Genomic DNA, 24,000 nt, shown 5'->3' on the forward strand with positions numbered 1-24,000 from the left:
CATTTTTCTATTGGATTTATATTAGCCATTTCCTCCTAAATATTCAAACTGTTTTTGAAAAAGAAAAATCTAGACCATTAAAAGTGAAATGGTAGAGGAGTTTTCCAGTCATGTGTAGCATCCTAGATTTTCATTAGTGGGGGCCATACCCAAAGTACTGGTTCAGAAGGGGCAGAGATGTGTGCAAGAGTGAGCAAGACAGTCTCATTCATTGCACTGGTAGAAAAGTCTTTTTGAGTTCCTTTCCTTTGCTAGGGTCTGCTTGTAATATGAGAGAGACAGTTTCCAGTCTTGAGGGAGACTCACTGGTGAGCAGATTTTTATAGGTAATACTCCAAGGGAGCGCGCAAGGGGCCCTGATAGCACAGAGAAGGAGTGACAATTGCCACTGACTTGTTTTCTAACATTAAGGAACACCTCGACTCGGCCTCCTGTCAGTTTTGTGTAGGCAAGCGTATCTTCCACAATGGAAATGAAAAAGGAATCTCTGCTGGATTTCAGTATGCCTCCCACAAATTTTGTTTGACTTACATTCCTGTAAGAGTAAATGAAAGCCTACTAGCCCCTGTTTTTATGCTTGACCTCATTGGACAGTTTTTATGCTCTTGTGGACCTTTTGACTGGCTGTCCATGTTGTGAGACCGTCAGGCCCACTGCCTGTTTAGTGACTAAGTCAGGCACACTTCTCAGATAGTAAGACTTCCACTCGGAGTCCAGCACATTCCGGTTCTTTAAGGCTGAGCCAATCACTGCATTTATTGAGCTGTAAGATCCAAAGTTGCTGCCACACTGTTACAAATTAGTCATGAGTCCAGCATCTAAGCTGATTTGTCCCTTTTGGGCAGAGTGGCATGTGTCTTTGGAACGAGAAGTTAAATGCAGACTCTGCTGTGGGGCACATTTTCAGCTTTATGGCGGAAGTCAGTAGAAGCGGCCCTGGAGCTATCAAATCAGGCTGCTGTGTGAGTTCTTGATTGGTTTCAGTTGTTCCTACTTTCGTTCAATGTCAAGAATAACTAAACTGTAAACAAAATAGTAAATTACTGTAGAGGAGCAAAGGACCCTACTTGTAAATTGCTAATCTTTGTGCCCAGAAAAGCAACTGTATTTTGCAAAGGCCAACATTCGGGCTTTTTATTAAAAGCACATTGAATTCTGCCATCACAGTTTATTCCATGATGGTCCCTGAGGCTGCCAGCATGCCTAGAAGCTCACTGAGATGGCAGGAGAAAACACATCACCGGGTTGAGTCTTAAAAGTTTAAAAGGAACCAGAGCTTAAGGAAGATGACTTAGTTTGGCTTTGTAAAGGGTACTTAGATTTAGCATGATGCAGTCATCCAGTTGTCAGTTTGACATATATCTGTAGAGAATCTTGAAAAATCAAATCATCATGCACTTTAGTTTGAACTAGGCACTTAGAGACTTTTGGGTTTTTTTTTTTTTTTTTAAAGATTTTTTATTTATTTATTTGAGACAGAGAGAATGAGAGACAGAGAGCATGAGAGGGAGGAGGGTCAGAGGGAGAAGCAGACTCCCTGCCGAGCAGGGAGCCCGACGCGGGACTCGATCCCGGGACTCCAGGATCATGACCTGAGCCGAAGGCAGTCGCTTAACCAACTGAGCCACCCAGGCGCCCAGACTTTTGGGTTTTAATACTATAGTAGATGGAGTAGGTTACAGGCCCTTGACCACTTGGAGGGCTCCAGCTACCTCACTTGCCGTAGCTCACTTCAAGCCTTCACTTCTTGCTCAGACCATTCCTACTTTCTCCAGAGCATTGCTACAGGCCTGGTACAAGCTGCATTTTCTCTGCCCCCCACCCCCAAAGAGTTCTACTAGTTTCTAAAATTTCACATACTTCCTGAAGTTTTTCTTTTTTTAAAGATTTATTTATTTGAGAGAGAGAGAGAGGGCCCACAAATATGAGCAAGGGGAAGGGCAGAAGGAGAGGGAGAGAATATCTAGCAGACTCCCCACTAAGCCCAGAGCCCAGTGTGGGGCTGATCCCACAAGCCTGAGATCATGACCTGAGCCTAAATCAAGAGTCAGATGCTTAACCGACTGAGTCACCCGGGCTCCCCTTCCTGTAGCTTTTCTAAATCAGAAGGATCTACTTTTTACCCTGACTTATTTAAATGCGGAAATTCAGAACCTCTTTTAATGTTAATCACAATATGTAAGATTCTTGTTCCTTTTTCTTCCTTGGGCAGCCACCATAGCTGTGTAGAACATAAATAAGTCACTGCTCTATGATTTGATTTGTTCTTCCAATTTGCTCTCTGTACCATTCATGGATCTGTCTTGTTTTGTAAACTACTGAATTTAGGGGCCAGATCTTTATAGTTTTTTCTATAATTCTTTGCTTGATAAAGAGCTCAGTAATAGTGTTTTCATTATGAGCTTGTGAAATACTTAAGCTCTGAGAAATTGTCCATTAATTCTGTAGCCATCAAATAATGGGAGATTATCTAGCATCCACATGTGGAATGCAGTTTTCTGAAGAGAGCTTATGTCATCAGTCTGGATTAATTTAATTTTACTACTTCATATTTTTGGCATGTAGAATTTCCAATTAATAATTCAAAAAATATGGGTGTAAGGAACATTGACATTAACAATATTTGAAGTAGCATCATTCTCCTATATAATGGCATCTTAACTGTAAATAACATCATTTTTAATATGGAAAGTTATTTTAGTACATTTGGTTTCACACAGTTAAAATCTGCAAACGTGAGTATAATATGCTCTGTCATGCATTGCATACCGTATTTTTTTAATAGATAAAAATCTATTCCAGGTTTATGTTAACTAAAAGCCAACCCATAAGGTTATAACTTTTTCCTTCATGCATTGAGAAGGTCATAGATTTTTTTTTCCCCCCTCACATTAATTTCTTGGCTTTCAGCATTACCTTAAAAAAAAAAAAAATCTGTACTTTGGTGTTACAGTACAGAAATTTTAAGGAAAATTTTTCTTAAGTTTCATGTTCATAAAATTTATTTGTACTACCTTTAAGGACTTTATAGATATATATTAAGAGCAGTTCTATTCTTTTCACATTAAAAGAATCACATATCCAATTTCTCCCTAATCCTACTCTTATAGTTAGTTGCCAGATATTTTCTATGCATATGCAACCATATGTTTTACATTTCTCTGTATAGCCGTAGATACAGAAAAATACTTTCTAAATTTTTTTTTTTTTTTTAAGATTTTATTTATTTGCGAGAGAGACAATGAGAGAGAGCATGAGAGGGAGGAGGGTCAGAGGGAGAAGCAGACTCCCTGCTGAGCAGGGAGTCTGATGGGGGACTCGATCCCGGGACTCCAGGATCATGACCTGAGCCGAAGGCAGTCGCTTAACCAACTGAGCCACCCAGGCGCCCCAGAAAAATACTTTCTAATGTTGGGGTGTCTGAGTGGCTCAGTTGGTTAAGCATCTGCCTTCGGCTCAGGTCATGATCCCAGGATCCTGGAATCAAGCCCTATGTCGGGCTCCCTGCTTCTACCTCACCCTCTGCCCCTCCCCCCACTTCTGTACTTGCTCTCTCTAATAAATAAAATCTTTACAAAAAATACTTTCTAGTGTTTACACAAATGGGATTATGCTTTAGCTGTCCTATGCTTTATCTTTTCCCTGTGAACACAGTCTGTCCATCTCATTCTTTTTAGTGGCTGTGTAATATTCCATCGTATGGCTGCATTATAATTCAGACTATTATGATGAATATTTAGATTGCTACCAGGTTTTTGCTAATATGTCTGTTGTAATGAATATCCTTGTACACTTATACTAATTTGTATTTGTAGAAATAGAATTGGTCAGTCCATAGGTAAGCATATTAAATGCTTGCTGTCTTAAATTCTCTTCCAAAAAGGATTTTTTTTTTTTTTTTAACAAACTTGCAGCCCTACCACCAGTGTGTAAAGGTTCCTGTTTCACACATTAGATAGTTTTTAAGGTATAGGTCTTCACAGGATTCTTGTAGCTTTTGTGAATCATTTAATATTACATTGAAATTCTTCAGGAGATACTTAAAATTTGCCACATTAGCTATATAGTCTCTTGGGTACTAATATTAAAGAAATGTATTGGATGGAATGGATTAAAAATTAGGGTGATTCATTTTATTTTCTCAGTCTTGGCCAGACTACTAATCTCATGCTCCATATCAGCCACTGATTACTTTGGAAGCCTTCTTGGTTTTTCAGTAGGCTTTCTCCTAGCATCTATATTTGGGCCTTCAGGTGAATATGAGAATAGAGATGGAGTCATTTTCTCGAAGACTCTGCCCTCTTCCAGGCGGCCCATATATAATAACATAACCTAACACCGTAATTTGCTTCTTATCATTGGTGCTTTGGTGAAAGAGGCCCTACACCAAGCAAGAGCCTGTTTGAAAAATTTGAGTTGTAGGCAGTAGTTTTACTTTACTGAGGGACATCATGTACCATTCTTTTTTTCCCTCCTCTTTAAAAAAAAAAATCATTTTGCATTTTTTTTTCAGCTTATGGAATTGTAGCCACCCCCCCCCCCCGCCCCCCTTGGGTGGTTTAGATCAGCCTCTCCGGGCAGTACTTTGAAGTCTGCGAAATACACTGGTAATTTAGGCTGACATACTTGGCAGGCCCATTTAAAAAGCAGAATTGTTTGATGGCATGACACAAGAGGTCTGTTAACTGAGTTATAAAGAACTAAGGCATTTCCAACAAACCCTTGTTTTTGGCATGAAATTTAAATAGTTCTTACTTTGTGGCATGCAGTGAGTGAACTTCCTGTGATGTAATGTGGTCCCTCAGTGCAAAATATGAGGAAATGAGAATTTTACTATATCTAGCAGTTTCTCCAAGGACGAATGGGTGGAACTGCATATGTGGTTATTTCCTCCTTTAATTCAGTTCGGGTACAGCAAAGGGAATATCTTAGCGAGATGGGAGGAAGCAAGTCTAGAGGGAGTGGTAACGCTTGGGAAATGTGGAAAAAAATGGCCAATCAGTGATGGGAGTTGGAGGGGCTGCCTAAATAGCTTAATTCTTACGTGGGTTTAGTACAAGGCCCTACAAATCTGCGGCTTTTCTTAAAAATATTGCGGAATCGAATCCAGGAATACATAGCTCATTTGTGTATGTGTGTTATGCAAACATCCTGAAACCTTTCTTGAATAGAGTACAATTTAAGTCCTGTATTTTTTATTGTAAGTTCATCATTGTAATTATCAGAATCACTCAACTTGTTCTAAATTCTAAGTCTTTAAACCAGATGTTGCTCCTCTTATCAGAAAGGTAAGTTTTATGTAGTTTGGAGATCAGGAAAGAAGTATTCCAAGGCACAAAGGTTACCAAAATAAAGCTTCCAGTTTATGTTGCTAAGCTGTCTGAATGTTGGCATTACTGTTGGTCTCTTCTCTCCCAGCAAAAATGGAACAACAAAGTAGTTTGAATACATGTTTGTATATTAAAGTGGAAGCATGTGACCCCAACAAATGGGTACCATATGGCAAAGATACCCAGGAGCAAGTCAGTAATATGAAAGGGATAATTTAGTTCTGTTTCATTTCATTTTTTCCCTTCAGGGAGTGTGCGTGTATATGAGAGCATGTGTGTGTGTTCCTGCGGAGAAATCAAGCCCCTCATTTGAGTTTATGCATGTGTGGTTGGTTTAGTGAGGTTTTATGCCTGCCTGGTTTTAATATTAATCTTTATTCTTACACCTTCCATTAGAGCATTTAGACACCAGATTTCCTTATTCTTGCAAGTGGAAACGAGAGAGAGAGTGACAGTGGTACAGAACTCCCTTTCCTACATCAGCGGGCTCTTGTGCTGACTTAGAATGTGGCCCACTGGCTGGGCCTGGTCTTGTGTAATAGCTTTATGTGTGTGTTTACCTCCCTCTCCAGGCTTTGTTCATTTATTCAGAAATTAATTGTTGAGGGCTTAGTCTGTGCAGGCCCGGAGCTGGCTTTGACCGTACCCCTCCAGGAATACCTAGAGCCAAGGGCCTTGAATGTAGAAGGCACTAAGAAATGTTACAAGGCTTATTTCTCTACATGTGTTCAGTCAGAAGTTTCACTCCGAACACACTTTCCACGAATTACAATATTGTTGAATGCTAGAAACTTTAGTTTAAGGACTTCAAAAATAAAACACTTGAGAATACTAAAATATGTGTCCTATCAAAACCATTTCAAGAATGTACATCTTTGACTATATTAAGTAGGTGTATATCTATCCATAAGTTTGCTCTTATTTGTTTTCATCTAAGTCCTTCAGGGATTTTCTCCTCTAAATCCTTTAGAGAGGGGCACCTGGGTGGCTCGGATGGTTGAGCGTCTGCCTTCAGCTCAGGTCATGATCCCAGGGTCCCTGGGATCGAGCCCCACATCGGGCTCCTGGCTCAGCGGGGAGCTTGCTTCTCCCTCTCCCCCTGCTCATGCTCTCTCTCTCTCTCTCTCTCTCTATCTCTATCTCTGTGTCTCAAATGAATAAATAAAATCTTAAAAAAAAAAAAATCCTTTAGAGACTTAGGGATTTCCAGTGTTTAGTAAAAGAACATGTGTTCTAGAGCCAGATGATACTGGTCCATTTCTGCTTTTATAACTTATTAGCTATGTAATTAATTACAGTTAGCTCTAGCTAGTTGGCTTGACCCTGGGCAAAATCTTTCTGAGCCTTTGTTTCTCCATCTTACTTTTCCTATCCTATTTTATAGGGATGATAAAACTCACTTTACATGATTGTCTTGAAAATTAAATAAGATTATAGATAGAATGATAGGTGCTAAGTACCTAGCACATAGTAGATAATCAGTTGTTAGTTTCACTTTTTGCCCCATTTATGTGCTCCCTTTTATATTACTTTAGTAGTATGGTGTCTTAAAATACCCGTGTTTTATTTGGATATCTGGAAGGTAAAAGACATTTTATATTTTGTCAATGGAAATGGCTATGGGAATAAATCTGAGGGAGAACTTTTGCTCAGCACATGCTAATATAAAGTAGATTATTTTTAGTTCCCCCCAGATATTATTTTGTAATTCTTTCTGTAATTTGAACAGCAAAATGAAGTCCATATTCATTCAGTATTTGTGTCAGAGCAGTCGTCTCCTTTGGAATTAAAGGGTCACAAGTGTATATATCTGTTAAGATTAAATGCTCACTGTTGAGTTTAAGTTTACCTTTATACGCTATACACTTTTTTTTTTTTTATGAGACTGACGCGTTGCCTACTGCGCTAAGGAGGCAGGTCACTTTTTTTTTTTTTCTAAAGATTTTATTTATTTGAGAGAGAGAATGAGAGACAGAGAGCATGAGAGGGAGGAAGGTCAGAGGGAGAAGCAGACTCCCTGCCCAGCAGGGAGCCCGATGCGGGACTCGATCCCGGGACTCCAGGATCATGACCTGAGCCGAAGGCAGTCGCTTAACCAACTGAGCCACCCAGGCGCCCTACACTTTTTTTTGAAAAGGAGTTTTAATAAAGTTTCAGATCTTTGTAACCATAACTACAAAATACAAAATAGCTCTGTCATGACCAAAACCCTCCTGTCACATTTTTCCCCCACATCTAACCCCAGGCAACCACCGTCTGTTCTCTGTTGCTATTGTTTTGCCTTTTCCAGAATGTCCAAAAAATGCACTTATATGTAATCTTTTGAGACTGGCTTCTTTCATTCAGTAGAATGCCCTTGAGATTCATTCAAGATGTCAAGTCTGTTAATAGTTTGTTCCTTTTTGTTGCTGAGTAGTATTCATTCCACTGTGTGGATGAACCACAGTTTGTTTATCCAATCACCGGCAGGGTTCTTTTGGATTGCTGCATGTCTGTCTTAAAATAGTACATTTTGGGGTGCCTGGGTGTCTCAGTTGGTTGAGCGACTGCCTTTGGCTTGGGTCATGATCCTGGAGTCCCGGGATCGAGTCCCGCAACGGGCTCCCTGCTCGGCGGGGAGTCTGCTTCTCCCTCTCCCGCTCCCCCCTCTTGTGCTCTTTCTCTCTCTCACTCTCTCTCTCAGATAAATAAATAAAATCTTTAAAAAAAAAAAAAAGTACATTTTGTAAGTTCTGATTTTCAAAGTAGAATAATACATAATAATCAAGGAACAATTGGAAAATAGATGAGACTTAGAAAAAAATGATCTCTGCTCAAATATAACCTCTGTTGACATTTAGGTATATTTCTCTTCAGTCTTTTTCCTGTTTGTAGAGGGTTTTTTTTGTTTTTTGGGGTTTTTTTTAGCTTATTTTTACATTGGTGTGATTCTTACCTTCCTATTGTAATTGTATTGTAATTGCGAGGAGTATCTGTGTATATGGTTTAAGAAGATTGTAAAGCAAATACTACTGCGGCCATCCAAACTAATAGAATATTGCCAGTATCTTAAACTTCTTGTAAGGCTCTTCCCCATCATATCACTTCTCTTAGAGTAATCACTGTCCTAACTTTTGTGATAGTTATTCCCTTCTTCACTTCATGGTTTCCCAACCTGTGTGTGTTCTTTAAACGATATAATTTAATTTTGACTTTTTTTGAACTTAATGGTCTCTCTCTCTCTCTTTTTTTCCAATTTACTATAAGTATTTGCTCTAGCTCTTAAGTTTCATAAAGATGCATTTTAGGCCCATAGTACTTTCTTAAGTAATGGTCACCGTGGTCTTGTGGCCAATTCTTTTATTTTTTCAGATGTAGGTGCAAGAAACTACAGGCATCTCTGTGCTGTTTATTACAACAAGAATCCTGGGTTCGAGATAATCCATGGGCTACTGGACAGAATCATGCAGTTGCTTAATGTGCCTCCTGGTGAAAAGAAGGGCGGATATGTGATCAAAGCATCAGAAGGTAAGACTGATCAGCCAAATCCAGAGTTAGTGATAATGTCATGAAGAGTCCAGGCCCTATTTTTGATAGTTTTTTCGGTTTGATTGGGGTGGGGAGGTGGGAAATAGAACTTCATTTCATTTAATTGTTAGTATTTTCCAGAAAACATTCCTTTTCCCTGCAGCATCTTAGGAAAATGCTTGTAGAGTCTTCTGGTTTTACACAAAATACTTCTGTTTCAGCTGAGTGTGGTAGCCCCTAGTTATTGGCACCATCAAGCCCCTAGCCCCATGGTGAGACTTCTGAACTCAGGAGTCCAAACTGGAAGCTGGGAGAACCTAACCTGATGATGTGCACTCAGAAGCTGCCCGTCTGAAGCCTTTACGGCAAAAGAAAAACCTGACAAGTTATCCTGAGAGACTTCACATGTTAATCAAGTCCTAAGGTTGACTGAGGAAGAGTGAGATTCCTCCTGTATGAAAGCCCAAGGGCAGTAAAATGCGTTGGGGAGTTTCAGTTAGGCTAACCAGATGGAGTCTATATACTACTGATGCGCCTGGGTTCTCCTGATGGGAGGCATTCTGGAGTATCCCTGTAGTTTGAATCTGAGTTTGTTTTATTAGACTAGAGATCGAGAAGGAACTTGAAATATTTGACCACTTGTTCCTACTGCTTGCCTGACAATTTTTTATCATCATTTGGCCTCTTAAATTTCTAACAGAACATTCATTTTTTTAAAAAGTGTTATTTGGCAGTTACATATAGTGGAAGGAAGCAAGGCAGGCCACATGAGCAAAGACGAATATGACGGCATATGTGGCCTAGTGCAGTTTGGTTTGACTATATGGTGAGGAGGAAGCTTAGGACTATATTTAGCATCCTGGATGCTAGAATAAGGGATTTTAGCTAATAGAAAAATACTGAAGTGGGTTTTTTTTTTTTTTTTTAAAGCAAGTAAGTGAAATAACTTAGATCTGTGAGTTCAAGGGATTAATCTGGCAGCAGTATGGAGGTTGGGTAGCATAGAGAGTAGAGGTAAAGAGGATGATTGGAAGGTATTGGGGTGTGTACACTGTGATAGAGTATACACTAAACTATAGTAGTGAGGATGTGGACTTGAAACTTGAACTTCAGTGTTGGGCGTAGCTATTCCAAGAAGACTGATTTAAGAAACTTCTGAAAGGTAGGAGCTACAGCACTTAGCATTTGGAACATTTCATGGTATGTGCCGCTTGGAACTTTTATAATAACAGCTAGTATGTGTTGATCTTTTTAAAAGTCAGATTTTTATAATTCTAAACCTGTGGCAGTATTTAAATCCTTTATTATTTTGGTGCTAAAATATGTAGTGCTTCGTACTTAATTTCTCTGATATGTAGGTATCTGTTTTGGTTTGGAGTTGTTTTTTTTTTTAATTAGAAAATGCATTCATAAATTGTAACCTTCTCATGTGGTTGTAAATCTTTATGTTCAGTGTTTTAGACCAAGTTGTTACTATATTTTGATTTAGTATGAGGACAGAGTCAATATTCTGTTCCCTTTTGAATTTATTTAGGCTTTCATAGTAAAATATTCTAATGTTTTAAAGTTTTGACGCCTATGAAATATCCTAGATTTATGAATTTGAAAGGCTTTGATACAACCTCTTTATGTATATGGGTGGCCTGGACCAGTACATATTTCAGTATATCTAAACTGGCTATTTTGGGAAAATAAAACAGGGTATTTACTTCTAGTGTCCCTATCACCAGCATGAGCCACATCTTTTTTTTTTTTTAAGTGCTTTCTATAAGAGCCATCAAGCCAAAGAGAATTACTGTCATTCTAAATAATAGTTCCTCATTTCTCGTAGGCATGTCTAAGTCTATTTTGATTAATGACAAACATGGTCTTCTTTTATGGTTAAAGAAATCAACACTTAAAGTAAGTGGTTTGTCAAAGTAAGTCAGTAGCAAAGCTGGTATTCATCTAAAATTTCACATATATATTACATAGATCATATAGGTATACATAGATATCTCCTAGGTAAATATGTGTAAACACAGGATTTGGTAGTTGGAGCGTGTTTAGCTACATCATTTCTACCGATTTACTGTTATTCTGCATATAGCTTTTTCTGCAAAGAGAAGGTCTTGAGAGTATCAAAAAGAATAGAAGCAGATTAAGAGCTACCATTTCCTACCATTCTTGATTACTGAGTTGTTTTCTGTTACTCTGGCATATGGTTTACTTTTTAATAATTAAAAATCCCTGGTGGCTTTGCATTTATAATTGAGCTAAGTCTGTTCACCAGAGATTCCTGCTAATGTCAGTTCATTGGCAGTTATACCTAATTTCTTCTGTCTTTTCTAATGAACACCACCGACTTCCTTTTGTGCTGTGCTGTTTGGTGGTAGTGATGAGTGGAACAGAATTTGATTCCCCTTTGAGAAATGTGGCTCTGTCCATTGTGAGAGAAATCTGGAAGCTCATTTGATCCATCATTGCATCGATCCCAAGGCGTTCTATTGACATTGGATGTAACCTTGTTTAGATGAAGGCAGCAGCTCTCTGCAGCCTTGAGGAGTCTGTGCTGGAGCATGCTTGGCTCACAATTGCGGCCAGACTTAGAAGCCACAGTCGCTTAGTCTTAGAGTTTTCACTCGCTGAGCACCTTTGCATTTAACGTAGCGTGAGCTAGAACATGGAGTTGATGATCGAATAAGGGCAGTTAAGTGGGAGGGAGGAAAAAAACCTTTAACGTTTTAGCAGACTGTAGAGCCTTTGAGGGTTTCAGAAGGGTTCAGCTCAGTGTTTTAATGGCATTTGGTCAGATTATTGCAGCATATATATGCCTTCCCCCCTCCCCCAAGCTTCTCCCTTTTGTGGTTTGTTGCAAACTAAATTATGTATGTCAGAATGCATTTATCCTTTTCAGAAACCACTTTTGGGCAAGAAAAAAATCTCAACGTTTTTGTGTTTAGGACAGTTATGTGGTTGCTGGGCATATCAGTGGCAAAAATAATTTCTTGTAGGAGGTGGTAGGCTTTGTGTGCAGTTGGCTGCATTGACTTTAGTTTGTAATTTTTCCCCTTTTTAAATTTTTTTTACCGAGTTCAGTTTTGTTTTATTTACAATTCTCCAGAAAACTTCAGTTTAACTTGAGACAAGATCCCTGAGAGAGAGACAGGTTTTACAGCTTTTAGTTTTGACCATTCTAGTTTTCATGCTGCTCAGAATTCATCTTGTGAAATGAACAATAACCATGTAAGTAATATGCACATTTTATCCTGCACCATATGTACCCCTAGTGGTTATTTAGATACCTTCTGTTACAGCAACACCTAATGATCATTGACTTGACCTGTAGGTCATGACCTTTTCCTCTTTTAGGACACCTGTGAAGGCTTTCAGATGCTAAAAAAATACGGGTGAAACTGTGAGGGTTTTCCTAGTCTTCACACTGGTTTTTAGTGTAACTTGAGCTTGGAAATATATGAGAAGATCTGTTGAACAACTTGTTGAAGTAAAGGTGTTCCATTTATGGTTTGACTTACACAAATGTTCTGGACTCAAATAGAGGCGGGGGAGATCCATATGATGTGTCCACACTTAGTTACCACCAACAAAGGCATCACTCTCCTAAGGCATCGAGTTTAAAAGAAAAAAGGTTTACATGTTTTTAAGCTTCCAGACTTTACTACCCTGCGTAAAAACAGTACTTATTCCTCTGCTTCTCTGCTTTTTCGTGTTTCAGGCAAGCCTTCAGATACAGTTTTTGTTACCTTCTTGGAAGGGATTAAACAACTCAAACCAGTTTTGCAGCAGCCGTGATCCCCACGCAGGGAGCAGCCCTGTACCGGGCGCCACGGTGTTTGACGCTCGAGCCGCTAATATGCGGTTCACTTAGCCCTGTGGTTTTGTTTGTTTTTGCCTCCTTCTCTTCTGACTCCTGTGCGTTTCACTTTGTGTGTGTGGGGGGGGCGGGGGGGGTACTTACTTGATGTTCCAGTACTCAGCAGATTGCAGTGACCCTCCACGTGGATGACTCCGCTCCATTTCCCATCTGATACATGTTGTAGTAACTGTTTCTCAACTTGCTTTTATTGTCTCTCCCCTGGGGAACCTTTTTAGACTTTTTCTGATTGCCCCTACATATTATGTACTTTATGTATAGCTGTGCTTCATACATAAAAAGAGTAAGTATGAACCTTCTTAAAATTGAAGGTTAAAAATAAAGTTCTAGGGCGCCTGGGTGGCTCAGTCGTTAAGCATCTGCCTTCGGCTCAGGTCATGATCCCAGGGTCCTGGGATCGAGTCCCACATCGGGCTCCCTCCTCGGCGGGAAGCCTGCTCTCCGTCTCCCACTCCTGCTGCTTGTGTTCCTGCTCTCGCTGTCTCTGTCTCTGTCAAATAAATAAATAAAATCTTTAAAAACAAATTTAAAAAAATAAAGTTCTAACTTAAAAGTTAAATCGTATCTACTGAATAACTTTTCATGTTTATTTACTTATACAAATTATAGTGTGTCAAATTATATATGCCAATTAATCACATTTTGCCATTTAAAACCTTTTTTCAGCAAAAGTAAAACAACTGAAATAAATTTCTTAATCATTAGTGAATTTACCTTTTTCTTGAGAGAAAATAGCTGGTAGTCAGATATTGTCATGGTTTCTTCTTTTTGGCACATGATGTAATTAATGGTGTGCTGAATAACTTTTCGAATTAGAAACTTTCTTTTTCTCAAAGCCTGAGCCATCACAGAAGCTCTTGGAGTCCGACGTGAACGGCATCCCCGGGGCAGCGGACAGCAGCCTCTGCACATGTGCGGGCCAGCCGTCCGCACGGCTTCGTGAGCTGTAGCGTCTTCAGTCAGAGTCCCAGCCGTCCGTTGCCGTGGTTTTGTACTCGCTGGCCTTGCGTACACTTGCTTTCTCCTCCGTGTCCGTGCTGCCCCTGTGACGCCCAAGACAGCCTAGTGAGGGGAACTGAGTACCGAGGAGCGAGATGGTCACATTGGGCTCGGCTTTGGAGGGCCACAAACAATTGTAATTTACAAGGTTTTTTTCACACCTTTTCTGCCCCCAAGAACTGGTATTGAGCATGGAGGCTGTAAATGCCTGCAGTCTTTGGAGTTACTTAAATTCAGCTATTTATAGTGGGCAAAAAGACTTTGTCACCCTGTACTCCTCTCCTTCCTGCTTCCCAACTAGAACCTGGCTTCTATAGAAAAGGTCATGGCCCAAATACAAAGAAATTCATTTTTAGCTTTCAAGGGCCCAGATGCCGAAAATTTAGAGGATTTTTAGGGTGACTTTTACTATTCCATTTTCATCTTATATATAAGACGGTTCTGCTTTCCTCGGGTAGTAGCACGTTTACACATTGGTCAAACTTGGGTGGCACCTGGTTTTGGCACATGGGTGTGCTGTGGCGTGTTGGTTAAGAACACTGTCCGGTGAATTCCTAGGGAATGATGTATTCTGGTAAACTAAATTTCAGCCCTCTCAGTGGCCAATCCAGAAGATTAAAACAATGGATGGATGGATAGGTGGGTGGGTAGGTGCATAGAAAAGAGGTGAACATAATGAATAAATCCCTAGGTGGGGCTAATGTGGAGTAGTTAGCTGAACACATGGCCATTCAGAATAAAGGCCTATTTCCCTGGAGCACTTAACTCTGCCTTTGATACAAACTTCTGTGTTCTTTAAGCCATTGGTATTTGGAGTTTTCTTTTCTCAAAGATAAAACCAATCCTAACTTACAAGTTATATTTTAATTTCTACCTGCCTGAACTCCTCGGCAGAATTGAGTGCTGTCCAGCTTTAAGATTATGGAACCAAGTTTCAAGCTAACTTCTAAGTCATTTTAAAATTAACTCCTAGTAAGATCATTTTTTCTTTCTCTCAGTTGTTGTATCCCTTTACTTTAGACTTTTGAGCACAATTTTGATGACTCACTCTCCTGTCCACATATGGAGTGGTTTCATTTCCGCCACCTTCCTAGATATTCGTCTTGTGGACACACTTGTGTCTTGTTGCCTTGAAGGCTGTTGTTGCTCACCACTGGCATTTCTTTCCAGTGTGCGTTTTTTGTTTTTTTTTTTTTTAAGATTTTATTTATCTGACAGAGAGTGCACAAGCAGGGGAGGGGCAGAGGGAGAGGGAGAAGCAGACTCCTTGCTGAGCAGGGAGCCCAATGCGGGGCTCGATCCCAGGACCCTGGGATCATGACCTGAGCCGAAGGCAGACACTTAACCGACAGAGCCACCCAGGTACCCCATGTATGCATGTATTTAGATAGGTTGTTTCCTTCTTTTTTTTTTTTTTTAAGATTTTATTTATTTATTTGACAGAGACACAGCGAGAGAGGGAACACAAGCAGGGGGAGTGGGAGAGGGAGAAGCGGCTTCCCATGGAGCAGGGAGCCCGATGTGGGACTCGATCCCAGGCCCCTGGGACCCTGACCTGAGCCGAAGGCAGATGCTTAACGACTGAACCATCCAGGTGCCCCAAGTTGTTTCCTTTTTTTTTAAGATTTTATTTATTTGACAGATAGTGAGAGCAGGAACACAAGCAGGGGGAGTGGGAGAGGGAGAAGCAGGCCTCCCGCCGAGCAGGGAGCCCGATGCGGGACTCGATCCCGGGACTCCAGGATCATGACCTGAGCCGAAGGCAGTCGCTTAACCAACTGAGCCATCCAGGCGCCCTAAATAAAATCTTTAAAAAAAAAAAAAAAAAAAAGGTGGTGTGTACTAAGCTTTCCTGCAAAGTTACTCCTTCCTCCATTATTATACACATTTTGTGGGAAGAACTTTGAAATTATTTAAGTGTCCTGTTCTGAATGTGTCTTCCTAACTTATATCAGTATGGACTCATTATTTCTTATTCAATATTTTAATCCATTATAACCATTTCTTGTGATGCTCACATTGTCCCCAGTTTGGCAAGTGGCTGTTGCTTCAGGCTGGCTTCTGTGTCCTTTTAACATGTTCCTATTTCTTATTACCCTTCCCTTGCTTTGGGCACAAGAAGATATTCTCAGTCTTATCTGGAACTTTCCAGTGCGCCATTTCTCCATCCTGGTTCTATTTGTTAGGGAATGGTGAGTAAAAGCCAAGATTTAGGGTGTGTTTATTGCTATTGGGGGTAGGATTTATTTGCATGTGTATGTGTGTGCGCACACACATATTTTCTTCCCTATATGTATATCGTGAAGACTGTAAGTCCATGACAGTGCTTCCATTTCAGTTTTCTCTTGTTCCATATTTGTATGTGGAACATACAATGTTTCTCTTCAACAGAGAAAAACCTGGCTCCCATTATTCCTAGCTTCTTTATTTACTTGATCAGTGCCCCTGTTTGTAACCTGACTCCGTCTTTCCTCTGCATGTTTGCTCTGCTCATCACTCTGCCTCCCTGAGGTTGTCCCCTGCTCACCTGTGGATGCCCTTCCCACCCTCTTAGGCTCTGACCTCCTTGCTGAACTTTCTCTTTCTTGATCTGGGGGGCACACATCTCTGGGGTGGGGATTTCTGCCTTCCTCGGCCTCTTGAGGGCTGAAGAGTTCTGGAAGATAAGGGAAAAGACTTCATATATATTTTCTGTGGCACACCTGGAAGCAAGTGTATCTCCAAGTGGCCCTGGTTCCTTTTAGTGAGAAATCTAATTTAGATTGCAGTCTGGGTGTTGAGATTGCTCACTGCTACTGAAGAAGTTGTTTGTAGGACTTTTGTGTATAGAGCTGGGGAAATTGTTTTGTTTTGTTTTCTCTTTTAAACGAGAAAACATTGAGTTCATATGGATATTTCTAATTTATATTTAGGATTAGAGGATATTTACTTAATATGCTTGGCTATATATTTATAGCTCTTTTCTTTACATTGAAAATCTTGGTTCCTAATGAGCTTACGTTATTTGCTCACTCTACATGTTTTTCTTTTTTTCTTTTTTTTATTATGTTAGTCACCATACAGTACTTCACTAATTTTTGATGTAGTGTTCCATGATTCATTGTTTGCGTGTAACACCCAGTGCTCATTATAACTCGTGCCCTCCTTAATACCCATCACCAGGCTAACCCAGCCCCCCACCCCCCTCCCCTCTTAAACCCTCAGTTTGTTTCCCAGAGTCCATAGTTTCTCATGGTTCATCTCCCCCAATTCCCCCCCCATTTTTCCCTTCTCCTAATATCCTCCATGCTATTCCTTATGTTCCACATACAAGTGAAACCATATGATAATTGTCTTTCTCTGCTTCACTTATTTCACTTAGCATAATCCCCTCCAGTTCCATCCATGTTGATGCACATGGTGGGTATTCATCCTTTCTGATGGCTGGGTAATAGTCCATTGTATATATGGACCACATCTTCTTTATCCATTTGTCTATTGAAGGGCATCTCGGCTCCTTCCACAGTTTGGCTATTGTGGACATTGCTGCTATGAACATTGGGGTGCATGTGCCCCTTCTTTTCACTACATCTGTATCTTTGGGGTAAATACCCAGTGGTGCAATTGCTGGGTCATAGGGTAGCTCTATTTTCAACTTTTTGAGGAACCTCCATACTGTTTTCCAAAGTGGCTGTACCAACTTGCATTCCCACCAACAGTGTAAGAGGGTTCCCCTTTCTCCACATCCTCTCCAACATTTGTTTCCTGTTAATTTTTGCCATTCTAACTGGTGTAAGGTGGTATCTCAGTGTGGTTTTGATTTGAGTTTCCCTGATGGCTAATGATGTTGAACATTTTTTCATGTGTCTGTTAGCCACTCATATGTCTTTTTTTTTTTTTAAAGATTTTATTTATTTATTTGACGGAAAGAGACACAGCAAGAGAAGGAATACAAGCAGGGGGAGCAGGAGAGGGAGAAGCAGGCTTACTGCCGAGCAGGGAGCCCGATGTGGGGCTCGATCCCAGGACCCTGGGATCGTGACCTGAGCCGAAGGCAGACGCTTAACTGACTGAGCCACCCAGGTGCCCCACCACTCATATGTCTTGTTTGGAGAAGTGTCTGTTCATGTCTTCTGCCCATTTTTTGACTTGATTATTTGTTTTTTGGGTGTTCTCTATGTGTTTTTCAAAATGACATCAGTGTGATTATTACAACAATTTAAGTGTTATCTGCAGTTCTGTTTGTACTTAAGGTACAGCTTACAAAATGAAGTGTATTTTAAGAATTCCAGCTTCCATTTCTATTCCGATCACACTGTTCCCTCACTGTTTGGATAGGTTATGATTTTTATTAGTTTTCAGTTATCCTTATATAGTTTTTTTTTAATGTGTGTGTGTATTTTCCACCTTCTTAGCTGGGGAGTTGATACTTTGCATACTGTTCTCTACCTTGTTTTTTTCACTTAATCTACATTGGAGCTCACTGCAGCCGCATAGGGAGATCTGCCGCTTTCTTTTTGCAGAGCACTGCTCTGGAGTGCCACAGTTGATTCAACTAATTCCCTAGCGATGGACATAATTAGGCTCTTTCCAGTTGTTGCTGCTGCAAATAATGTCACAATGTCCAGACCTGCGCATATGTGATCTGGTATTTTTGCTAGTGTTTCTTTGGGACAGATTCCTAGAAGAATGGGATTGTTGGGACAAAGGGTAAATTCATATGTTTGTTCGATACTGCCAAACACCCCTCTAGAGGACTTGTGTTCTAACATTGTACAAACCCAGCAGCACCAGATGAGAGGACCTTTTTTTTTCTGAACCTTGTTCACAGACTTGTCAGACTTCTCTAAGTGGGGGGCAGTCTTTCAGGAGGAAAATGGTGTCTACTGTAGTTTTAATTGGCGCTCTCTTATGAGCAGGTAAACATAGTTTCATGTTTTAGGACATTTTTATTTCCTTTTCTGTGAATTGCCTGTTCATGTGTCTTGCTTATTTTTCTTCAGGTATGTTGGTCGTTTTCTTCTTTTTAAAAATTTTTTATGCATTTAGGGATATTAACCCTTTGTGATGTACATCCACCATTCTTTATAAGTTTTTAAATTATCTTTTTTTTTCTTTTGGTTTTTGCCATGTAGACTTTTATATAGTAAAACTTGCTAATCTTTTTCCTTATTACTTCTGGATTTTGAGTCCTAAAGTTTCTTCCACTCCATGATGAGGGAGGAATTCCCCGTGCTTCCTCTAGTGCTTAAGTGTTTCATTATTTTACATTTACACCTCTTACCTGTTTGTAATTTATCCTGAGTACATTTGAGGAATAGATCCAGTTTTTTTCTTTTTCCCTATGCTTTGGAGATTCTGATAACATGCTATTTTCCAGTTACTTCCTTTTTTTTTTTTTTTTTAAAGATTTTATTTATTTTAGAGAGAGAGAATGAGAGAGAGAGAACACATGAGAGGGGATAGGGTCAGAGGGCAAAGCAGACTCCCTGCTGAGCAGGGAGCCCGATGTGGGGCTCGATCCAGGGACTCCAGGATCATGACCTGAGCCGAAGGCAGTCGCTTAACCAACTGAGCCACCCAGGCGCACCCCCCCCTCTTTTTTTAAATATATATAATGGTACTGTTTAACTTCCTAAATTTAAGGTAAATGCTTTTTGGAATCCATAAAGGAATAGAAGAGATCTAAACTTTTATCTTTGCTATCTTTAAAAGATGGAATGATTTTTGGAAATCCTTTAGTTAGATTGAACAGGTGTGGAAGAAAACAGGATATCTGAATGGGTCAGACTCTTTGAAGAAAAGAAAACTTCTATTGTTCAACTCTTGGGAACTATTTCAGGAAATTTGCAAGTGCAATCAGAGTTGGCATGATAGTCTCCTTAATCAGCCCAGCCCCCTTAGTCCATTGGCAGTCTTTCCCAACATTAAAATAAATGTCTTATTTATATGTAAAGGTAGGTAATTAGAAATTGAGGTGAGACCTTAATCATGTAATATTGATAAGATTCAGAGAGATTCCAAAAGGAAACATCTATGCCATAACTGGGGAGTTTATCAAACCTTTAGCTGATTGTGTATTTATAAGTTGGGTTTATTTTGTAACTGTTTCAAGAATACATTATGTATCAAAGTTGAGGACTCTGTATATGGTCCCATTTACCTAGGAGCTGGAGCATATGTTGATATCCATCATCCTTTCAGAGCACTTTGCAACTTAACCAGGTTTCCCATCCAAGGATTTTATTTAGAGTGATGTATTTGTGGGGTTGTTGGTTTTTGGTTTGGTTTGGTTTGGGTTTTTTGCTTCTGTTCTTTTAGAATAACAAAGTCATTCCACTGGATGCCAATACCTTTTTCGCGATCTTGGTTTTGCTCCCTTCTTGCTTAGTTGAACCAAAGGTATAGTTTGATGTAGTAACTCCCACTGCTTGGTAGCTAATAGCTTACCATCTATTATGGTTTAGGAAATTAGAAGGTTGTTAAAAATCACCAACATCTTCCTTTTCTTTCTTTCCTTTTTTTTTTTTTTTTTTTTTTTAAGCAAGCAAGCCTCTGGGATCCTTAATAACTAATGCTTGCTGATTTTTTTTTTTTTTTAAAGATCTTATTTATTTATTTGAGAGAGAGAGAATGAGAGAGAGCACATGAGAGGGGGGAGGGTCAGAGGGAGAAGCAGACTCCCTGCTGTGCAGGGAGCCCGATGCGGGACTCGATCCAGGGACTCCAGGATCATGACCTGAGCCGAAGGCAGTCGCTTAACCAACTGAGCCACCCAGGCGCCCCATGCTTGCTGATTTTTAAAAAAATATTAATCCATAATCTCCTTTGATTAATGATGAGAAATGCATATTTGACTGTCACTTTGGGGCAGTGGGGAAGCAGAACCATAATCATATGTTCATTAGATAGCTGTTATCTGCCAGCACCTTTTCTCTCTCCTTCCCATATTTTGTTTAGAGAGACTCCTTTCTGCCATTTAGCTTTAGTCTTTATTACATCGTGGCAGGAACCCCACAGATCGACATTCAGCGTGTTCCCAATGCTTATATAAACGATGGAAGGATAGATTAACTTCATCGAGGTCCCAGTTGAGAGCTTGGATCTTGAGGAGTTATTTTGCTTTACACTGGTGTTGAAAAGCTCTGGTCTAATCTTGCCCTGTTTGAGAAAGCAATGCTAACGGTCACGAGGGTGACATAGGTATCCTCTCCTCCCTCCTGGAAACACCTCTGAGAACTGCAGGCTCAGGTGGGTTGGGGGTCAGGAACAGAATCTCCCTGCTGGGGGTTACTCTAGGCACGACGGGCCAGAGGTGAGGTGGGCAGCTTGTGTTCGGGACCCCTGGCCCTTGCCATGCTGCAGCCCCTGCAGCCCTTCTGTGTCTCAGGTGTTCTTCCCACCCAGCCTCCTGCTCTTGTCTCCTTCTGTTCCCTGAAAAACATTTTCTTCTCAGGAAAGGATCTGACTTCAGTTCAGTTGATGCATATCAGTGTGAACTTAAGAGATGCTTTGATTTTTAGCTGCCTTTCTAATTATGAAGGAAGAGAAATGTGGTCCCTTTATAACAATTTCAGGTATTAACACAAAGAATGGGGGCTAATTCAGTGGAATAGAAAAATCTCCCCGCTCTCTGAAACCATGCCATGGTGACAGCCATGCTGTTACGTGAAAAACGCATATTCAGGAAGAGGTGGGAGGAGAAATGTGGGGAATAGCAACACTGCCCAGTATAATAGCAAATACAGGCTGTTATTTACTGCCTTACTGTAAGCGAAAACCGTGTGACTACAGTTACAGGATTTTTATTTCTTCTGAGTTGATACTGAAGACCATAAAGAGTAAGCACTGGAGGAAAAATAGATAAAATGCTTTGCTCTAAACGGCTCCAGAACTTCCTGTTTCTATGGTAAGACCTGTTTTGAATTGTCTAATATTCATCAGTAGCTGGTAGGTATTTTATCAATGCTATTACCTCAGCCACTGTACTTTGGCACTCACCTTCCAGAAGAGAAAAGTTTCTGATTATTCTCTTAATTCCTAAAGGCTCCTAGCTTGTTTGAATTATATTCTCTGGACAGAGACTTTCTCTTGGAATTATTTTCCTTGGCTGCTTTGAAGCATTTTTTTTTCACCCACCAGTAGAACTAAAAAAGGTAGTAGTTGGTACCATGCAAGGGAAAGTATTTCTTAATTGCTGTCATACAAGATGGGATCAGCATAATCCTTATTAGTGTAAGTGTGGCTTGTTGCTACTACCATTGCTAGAAGTCTGTTGTTTAACACTTTGATATATAATGAGGTAGACAAGGATTCGTAATTTTTTACTTGCGTGGCATTACTTTTGGCAAAGGGAAAGAAACCAGGAAAGAGCAAAAAGCAATATATATTATAGAAGCCCTCTGTATAACAGTGGATAATTAGAAACAACTCCAACATAAAATACTTTAAGAACAGTTTGGCAAACGATGACGCATATAATAGAAATGTTAAAAATGTCTTTAGACATATGAATATAAACTAAGTTTAAGTGCAGATCCCAAGATGGTATAGAAACCATTTAAAATGATAGGAAAGAGTTCATTTTGTTAGACCCTGGGATGCGTGGTCAGCTGTGGTGCAGTAAAAACAATACTGGATGTTGCTTCCAGTGATTTAGGACTTCCTCCCTTCATGCCAACTTCTTCATCTCTCACGTGGGAATGGTGGGATCTGTCCATCTGTACCACAGAGTTGTTGAGAGGCAGGTAAGTTTGGGAAAGCATTTTGGGATAGTCTCTTTCAACTCTACCCTTCAGAAAATTGGCACTGGATAAAAAAGTCTCCGCTCTGCTGTTACCTGGCTCTCTGGTTTTCTTAACCTCTTTGGTATCCATTTTCTCATCTCTAAAACAAAGGCACAGACAGGATCTTCTCCAGAGTCATTTCCAGTGTCAGATTCTGCAGGAGTTTCAGTGCTTCAGAAGCAGGCTCTGCCACAAGTTCTAACATACGTGCTTTTTTACCTCGCCTTTATAGATGGTGTCACTGTGGTGCTGATTTATCTGCTCATGTTATTCTAGCTTTGTCTCAATCTGGAATTTATTTTTTTTTTATTTTATTATGTTATGTTAATCACCATACATGACATCATTAGTTTTTGATGTAGTGTTCCATGATTCATTGTTTGTGTATAACACCCAGTGCTCCATGCAATACCTGCCCTCTTTAATACCCATCACCAGGCTAACCCCTTCTCCCACCCCCCTCCCCACTAGAACCCTCAGTTTGTTTTTCAGAGTCCATCGTCTCTCATGGTTCATCTCCTCCTCTGATTTCCCCCCCTTCATTCTTCCCCTCCTGCTGTCTACTTCCTTTTTTTTTTTTTTAACATATATTATTTCTTTCAGAGGTACAGATCTGTGATTCAACAGTCTTACACAATTCACAGCACTCACCATAGCACATACCCTCCCCAATGTCTATCACCCAGCCACCCCATCCCTCCCACTCCCCACCACTCCAGCAACCCTCAGTTTGTTTCCTGAGATTAAGAATTCCTCATATCAGTGAGGTCATATGATACATGTCTTTCTCTGATTGACTTATTTTGCTCAGCATAACACCCTCCAGGTCCATCCACGTCGTGGCAAATGGCAAGATCTCATTCCTTTTGATGGCTGCATAATATTCCGTGTGTGTGTGTGTGTGTGTGTGTGTACACACCACTTCTTCTTCTTCCATTCATCTGTCGATGGACATCTTGGCTCTTTCCACAGTTTGGCTATTGTGGACATTGCTGCTATAAACATCGGGGTGCACGTACCCCTTCGGATCCCTATATTTGTATCTTTGGGGTAAATACCCAGTAGTGCAATTGCTGGATCGTGTGGTAGCTCTATTTTCAACTTTTTGAGGACCCTCCATACTGTTTTCCAGAGTGGCTGCACCAGCTTGCATTCCCACCAACAGTGTAGGAGGGTTCCCCTTTCTCCGCATCCCCGCCAACATCTGTCGTTTCCTGACTTGTTAATTTTAGCCATTCTGACTGGTGCGAGGTGATATCTCATTGAGGTTTTGAATTGGATTTCCCTGATGCCAAGCGATGTTGAGCACTTTTTCATGTGTCTGTTGGCCATTTGGATGTCTTCTTTGGAAAAATGTCTGTTCATGTCTTCTGCCCATTTCTTGATTGGATCATTTGTTCTTTGGGTGTTGAGTTTAAGAAGTTCTTCATAGATTTTGGATACTAGCCCTTTATCTGATATGTCATTTGCAAATATCTTCTTCCAATCTGTTGGTTGTCTTTTGGTTTTGTTGACTGTTTCTTTT

At 40.2% G+C, this 24,000-nt stretch overlaps 1 protein-coding gene across 2 annotated transcripts in view; it reads left to right on the forward strand.

Moving 5' to 3' along the window:
* The window catches only part of FARSB (phenylalanyl-tRNA synthetase subunit beta), a 78,359-nt gene that overhangs the window by 43,799 nt on the left and 10,560 nt on the right, over window positions 1-24,000 (forward strand). For both annotated transcript variants that reach the window (XM_035007025.1, XM_035007026.1), the window contains one exon: window positions 8,682-8,837. In XM_035007025.1, coding sequence (XP_034862916.1) covers window positions 8,682-8,837 — 156 coding nt within the window. The remainder of the gene's footprint in view (window positions 1-8,681; window positions 8,838-24,000) is intronic.

Source organism: Mirounga leonina, unplaced genomic scaffold (assembly GCF_011800145.1).
Source record: "Mirounga leonina isolate KUSES-001 unplaced genomic scaffold, KU_Mleo_1.0 Mir_151, whole genome shotgun sequence".
Lineage (NCBI taxonomy): Eukaryota > Metazoa > Chordata > Mammalia > Carnivora > Phocidae > Mirounga > Mirounga leonina.